Source organism: Cariama cristata, unplaced genomic scaffold, assembly GCF_000690535.1.
Source record: "Cariama cristata isolate BGI_N322 unplaced genomic scaffold, ASM69053v1 scaffold13852, whole genome shotgun sequence".
Lineage (NCBI taxonomy): Eukaryota > Metazoa > Chordata > Aves > Cariamiformes > Cariamidae > Cariama > Cariama cristata.
In genome coordinates, this window is record NW_009605578.1 from 16,021 (window position 1) to 21,999 (window position 5,979).

Sequence of the window (5,979 nt, forward strand, 5' to 3'; positions counted from 1 at the left end):
TAGAAATGTTAAAGATAAAATTCTAGAGGGGACAGGAAGGATTCACAAGGGCATTAAAAATAATTCACGCAGAACCACAGCACTGCTGTGGGCTGCTGTTGATATTGCTGTGTCAGTTGTATTCGGTGCGTGTGGCTGAAGTGGGCAAGATATCCCTCGCTATCATGTGAACTAAATCAGCATGAGACACTTGTTCTATTACGTTAACACTTGCAAGTTTTGTGCTAATTCCGCCACTGCTCGACATTCCAGATTTAAGAGATTAATGGGCAAGCCAGAAATAACATTTCACCGTTGTAGTATATATGGTAGGTATGATTGTGTGTCTCTTTCCTACCTTCAGAAGTCAGGTAATGGGATTAGAACAGGAAGAGAGAAGTGACATGCATCATACGTAAACAACAGTCATCCATCTCTTCTGTGGCAGCATTAAAAAAAAAGTACAGTCACTCTGTACAGGCTCTGGGATTCCCCATAATCAACTAGAACTTCAAATTTCCCTTCTGAATGTAAGCGGTTAGTACTAGAAACTTTTAATCAGCATAGTGGAAGAGGGAGAGGAATTATGTGATAGACTACTGCACCTAAGAATTTTTCTCTTAGAAAGAAAAGATAAATGAAAGTGAAAATGTACTTGGCGAACCATTTAACACTTCAAAATTATTTTTGAAAAATCAGTTTTCATAGTAAGCACACCAAGTTATAAAGCACACAAAGTCCTTAACTTGCAAAACAGTTTTATTTCACACTTACTTACACAAAGTTAATAGACATTTAAAACGCTTACAGTACTATAGATTACATCTGCTGCCACTGAATATGTCCCTAGGGAACTTCACAGGTCTCTCTGAGTTTTCCAGGGCCCTATACAATCCCTGTTCTCCCACAGGTTTAAGCCTACTTCTGTACAGGTTAGAGAGGGTCTGTTTTGAGTTGTTCAGAATACAAAACTGGGAGGACTGGGGCAGAACGTGCCAGGTCCACATCCGCACGCTGAGGAGATGATGTGTAAATCAACACTTCTCCCTTCTGCTCCTGAAAGTAATTCTCCCCCTGCTGGGCCCTTGCAGCTCACGAGAGCTGAAGCAGCTGTGATGAGGAGCTAATCCAGGAGCTGCCTCCTCCTTTCTTCTACAAACCTCGTTAGTGCTATCAAGCAGCAGCAGTGGCTAAAGAAAAGAGGGATCTTAACTGGTGTAATGCTGTTCTTTCCCTCCTCTTCCCACTGAACCCTTCTGACATTTTGCTACCTACTTCACTGTGAGCAGTAACAAACTCCCCTTCAGGCACCTTGTTAGAGAGACTTGATTTAGGATAATACCATTGCCCTGCAGTTTTGAAGCTGATTGTCTAATTGGGACCTAAGGATAAACCATCCTGCAGAATCACATAATCAGATGTCATATTGTGTGTTGCTGCTGTGTCACTCACCATAATACAGAAGGAAATGTGGCTTTCCAGTTAGTAAGTCCTAGATTGACAGTATATGCAAGAAATATTCAAGAAAATGAAGTACTAAAAAATAAAAACCAAACCTGTGATGTCTGAAATGAATTTGGATTGCATGGATCTAAATATATTCAGTGTTCCACAGATGCTGAAGGTGAGCTATTTTTTCACTTCAGATGTGAGTCCTCCCTCCAACTTGACTGTAAATGGCCAAAGACAAAATTTGCCCTAGCGCACCACAGAACTGCACTTTTTAAGTACCTAAAATCCTGGCATAACAGCAGCTCTGTAATAATCTTGGGAGTGAGAACAATGGCACCAGATGCTGACTGGTCATACAATAAACTTTGATAATTCAAGTAAACTACGTTTCAGATGATCAGATAAACAGAAGAACACCTACTGATGGCACACAGCTCCAAATGAAGAATGAAGTCTGGTTATCTACGTTTGCTTCCCATTGGGTCCAAAATCAACTTGTCATGGGAAAAGAGTGTTTTATACAGAAATACAGATACGCAATTAGTTTGAGAGTCTTTCATGGAATTAAAACAAAAGGAGACAAATACCAAAAGATAACCTAAAAGCCTTAAAAGGAATAAAAATACTGTGCTTGTACATTCATTCTGTAGCCTTAGGAAAATCAAAAGTGGCCCTTCCCAGCAGCAGTGGGAATTTTCACATCTCAAGTGAAATGTCTTTTAGTGAAACACAACGTTGTCTATCCAAAATGGGACTCTGAAATTCTCGAGGGAGAGGAGGGACCCTGCCTTGCAGGTTCAGTTCATCCTTCCTTTTCACTTCTGCAATATCTCATTTTAACAGTTCTGGGTATTGAAGCCCCCCTTCCCCAATTAACTTTGCCGAAAAAGAAGAATGAACCAAAAATCTGTCCTTTCAGACTTTCTTTATAGGGCAGAAAATATGCAGGAGACACAAGCCCAGTTTTTAAGTCTTTTCCTGGTTATCTTTTGGAGCAGCTGTATAGCAAGGCAACAAATATTAATATAAGCTGGTTTTCTTCATGATTCTCAAAAATTCTTGCTCACTTACTTCTCCATCTCCATCTCGATCAGCTTCATCAATCATTTCCTACAAAACACATTGTACATTTGATCAGGCACTGGACTCTAAACACAAGATCTTCCATGCATTAAAACAAAACAACAACAAATCAGAAGTGCTTCATATGAAAACATAATTATGTATTTAATTGCTCTTCATATTTCTGACCTCTCAGCCCTTCTTGTATAGGCGTAAATTTCCACCCGATCTTTAGGAGCTACAGTGCCTGTTAGAAAAGCTCTGGCGAATTGGAATTACCTGAAGTTCTTCATCTGTTAAATTTTCTCCCAGCTCCTTGGCAACCCTTTTCAAGTTTTTGAAGGAGATTTTTCCTGTCCCATCATCATCAAATAATCTGAAAGCTTTCAAGATTTCTTCTTTTGAATCCTTTTCGCTCTAAAAGAAGAGTAAAATACACATTAATTAGAAAACACTTACCACCAAGATATTCCTTTTCAGTATTTTTTTTTTATGCTGTTACAAGGATTTTTCTTAAGAATTCCTACCATTTTTTGCGTCATCATAGCCAAAAAGTCTTCAAAGTCAATGGTGCCACTTCCTTCTTTGTCAATATCTGCTATCATTTTCTTAATTTCTTCCTTCTTTGGCTCAAAGCCTAAAGCACGCATTGCAACCTGTGCCAAAAAGCAATTCTGTTAGGAGGCCACCAGAATTACAGGGTAAGCAGCTGCACTAAAGCTTGTTTAATTTCCTTGTCCAAAACTGTAATAACTCACCGCAATGAAAACATCTTGGTATCTCTTACCAGCTTGTTTCATCTTTCCAAGTAGTAACAGTGTAGGTTTGATATTCTTAAGACACAGACATACATTCTCTTTAGATCCATGTGGAACATGGATATATTTCTGAAACTAAGAGAAACCTTTTGTGTCTGAATTGGGTAAAGGTTCCAGTCTACGCAGTTCCTAAAGGGACTGGATTATCAAGATGGGACTTCAAGGGAGGCTGGAGACCAGGGATGCAATCTCACTCCGTTTGAAATTAATGAGTGTTCATTCTTCCTATATGCTGTAGTGGAAATCAATAGTTAACATTAGGCAGAAATTTTCACACTTTGCTACTGGAAAGTGCCAACTCACCAGAAACTTAACATTTAACTGAAGTGTGTTTTCTGACCAGTTTCTTGCAATGGGACAAAAGAAAATGTTCCATTTTGTCTTTCAGAGGGGTACACTTTCTATTGTAAAACATCCATTATTTTGAATTAATTTTGAAAAAGGAAACCACAGCATTAAATGGTTGATGCTAAAACGTTTCAGTCCATTTTAAGAACTGTATTTTAATGTATATATCATCTGCGTTCAAAGAACATGGTCTCCTTAACCAAGCATAAGTACTTCCAACTAAATCCTGAGATAAGCCACAGGCTTAGGTAACTCATGCTTCTAGGTTACATACGCAGAAATTGAGGGAGAGTGTCTGTATGTGAGAAATCACGGTCAAGGAGGTAATTAAGACACATAAAAACATAGGGAGAGAACTGAGAATAATCTTCCCCCTTGTACTACTGTGAGTATGCACGTGCGTGCACATACCCACACTACCTGAATTGCTACTGAAATGCAACTCAGACCTCTGTTTTGTTCTTAAATTAAAAATGAGGTAATTTTTGTATTATGTATATGAAAATACGCTTGTATCTTTCCTGAATGTGTGCAAAACCTGTGTGTTTAGTTCTGAGGTGAACAAAAAATTTGATACTCTTGACATTCATCCCACAACAACAAAGTCCACTTCCCAGAAACCAGGATCTTAGCCGGTCATGGAAACTGAGATGTGTACTGTGCATTGCTAATAAGAGGAATTGTTTACTTCCTGTAACGCTCAGCTATTCAAAGCTTTCTGAGCTACTATCCATGTATTAGAGAAGCCTGTCTGCTCTGAAGTACTACATAAGAGAGCTTTCTCAGGTTAACCATGTAGTACACCCCAAATTCAGTCACGACAGCAAGCCATTACTCTTGTTTGTACTCCAAATCTATTTTAAAATAGTTAGGGCTGGACAAACAGAAAAAGCAGCTACAATTTTGAGACCAAAGATATTTCCATCCAAGAAAAAAAAGTTTCAAAACCTTCAGTTCTTTTATGTCGATGCTTCCAGATCCATCAGTATCAAACAAATCAAAAGCTTCTCTGATCTCCTGCTTTTGCTCCTCTGTAAGTTCAGGTTTCAAGCCACTTTTCTTCCGCTGGGCTGTACTTAAGCCAGGTTTTCGATAGTTGGATGCCTTCAGAAAGTGAAGGAGAAAAAAAGATAACAAACAGCCCACTCCAGGCAAAATTCAAAACACAACTGAATTATGAATAACAACAGTAAAGCTGTAGCAGAAGTGAGAGGCATTCTTTGCTGCAAGTGGTAGACACTGGGTCTCTATCCTCATTTTCTTAGGTTATTCTAGAAAGAAAAGAAGCTGAAGAGTTTATTACTGGGGGATATGCTTTTGGGCTTCATGTTTTCTGTTTTAAAGAGAAAGATCATCAATTAAAGGAGTAATGCCAGAAAAACAGGTGGCCAATCTGAAAATGAACATTCCACTGAGGGGACTGAGGTGAAGACCCTCTGCACCTCCTGCCAGTTCCTTTGATGTATCAGGAGTGGTTTCACCCAGCAAACATGAGTAAATCATCCTCACAGCTAAAAAGGCTGGTTGTATAGGGTCTTGACTCTAAATGGGACTCAAATTCAGCCACTCCTCAAAGTCAGCACTGAAATGGTAAGTCTTGAGAGCATCTGCTCGGTTGGAGCAAAGTTTAAAGGGAGCTGCATAGCTCCCGCCTGCCTGTACACCAACTACCTGTGGTGCCAGGTAACAACGTGCTATGGTGGCAGCGAGATCAACACAGAATCTGTCCCATAAGGAGAACTAATCTGCTTGTGCTGAGCTGGTGCGTTATTATCCAGGACACTTCTGCGACCTTTCCTGCTTCTGGTGTAAGCTGCTGCAGTAGAGAGTGTTCCCACACCCCCAACATCAGGAAAGATGTTTTCCTCCAGTATAGGTTTTCTTCTAAACCAGCAGCAGAGAGATTTTAGTCCTTCAGTCTTGACTCCGCACAGATTCATGGAAGGAAGAGCAGTCCCTCCCACTCCCAACTTTAACTGGGTGGGCTTTATAAAAGTAAATAAAACAAATACCAAGAAAGGAATTTGTTTTCTAGCTACTGCTGATCAATCTCTTACCTCTGCTGAACTTTTACCATTTTTTGGCTCATGTCTCTTTTTTAAATACCCAGTGTGTAACGCGGAAGATGCCATTTTGTTGTATTTGGAAATGAAATTTCATTTTTTAACATGATTTGTCCCTCCCAGGTTGGATTGCAAACCAATTTGCCTGGAACATCTCTGACTTTTAGCTGCTATTAACACAGGCAGGATTTTTACTCCTTATATTCCACTCTGGAAGAAACCCACCTGAGACCTTTTGCTGAAAAAACCCCACACTA

The 5,979-nt window shown here is 39.6% G+C and overlaps 1 protein-coding gene across 1 annotated transcript; it reads right to left on the reverse strand.

Moving 5' to 3' along the window:
* Positions 1-2,158: 2,158 nt before the first annotated feature.
* On the reverse strand, positions 2,159-4,763 carry LOC104156300 (caltractin; the record flags this gene model as incomplete). The annotated part of the gene is made up of 4 exons (XM_009696026.1): positions 2,159-2,541; positions 2,773-2,910; positions 3,021-3,149; positions 4,608-4,763. Coding segments are annotated over 4 exons (513 nt in total), but the record flags the coding sequence as incomplete, so codon positions are not given.
* Between the last annotated feature and the right edge of the window lie 1,216 nt (positions 4,764-5,979).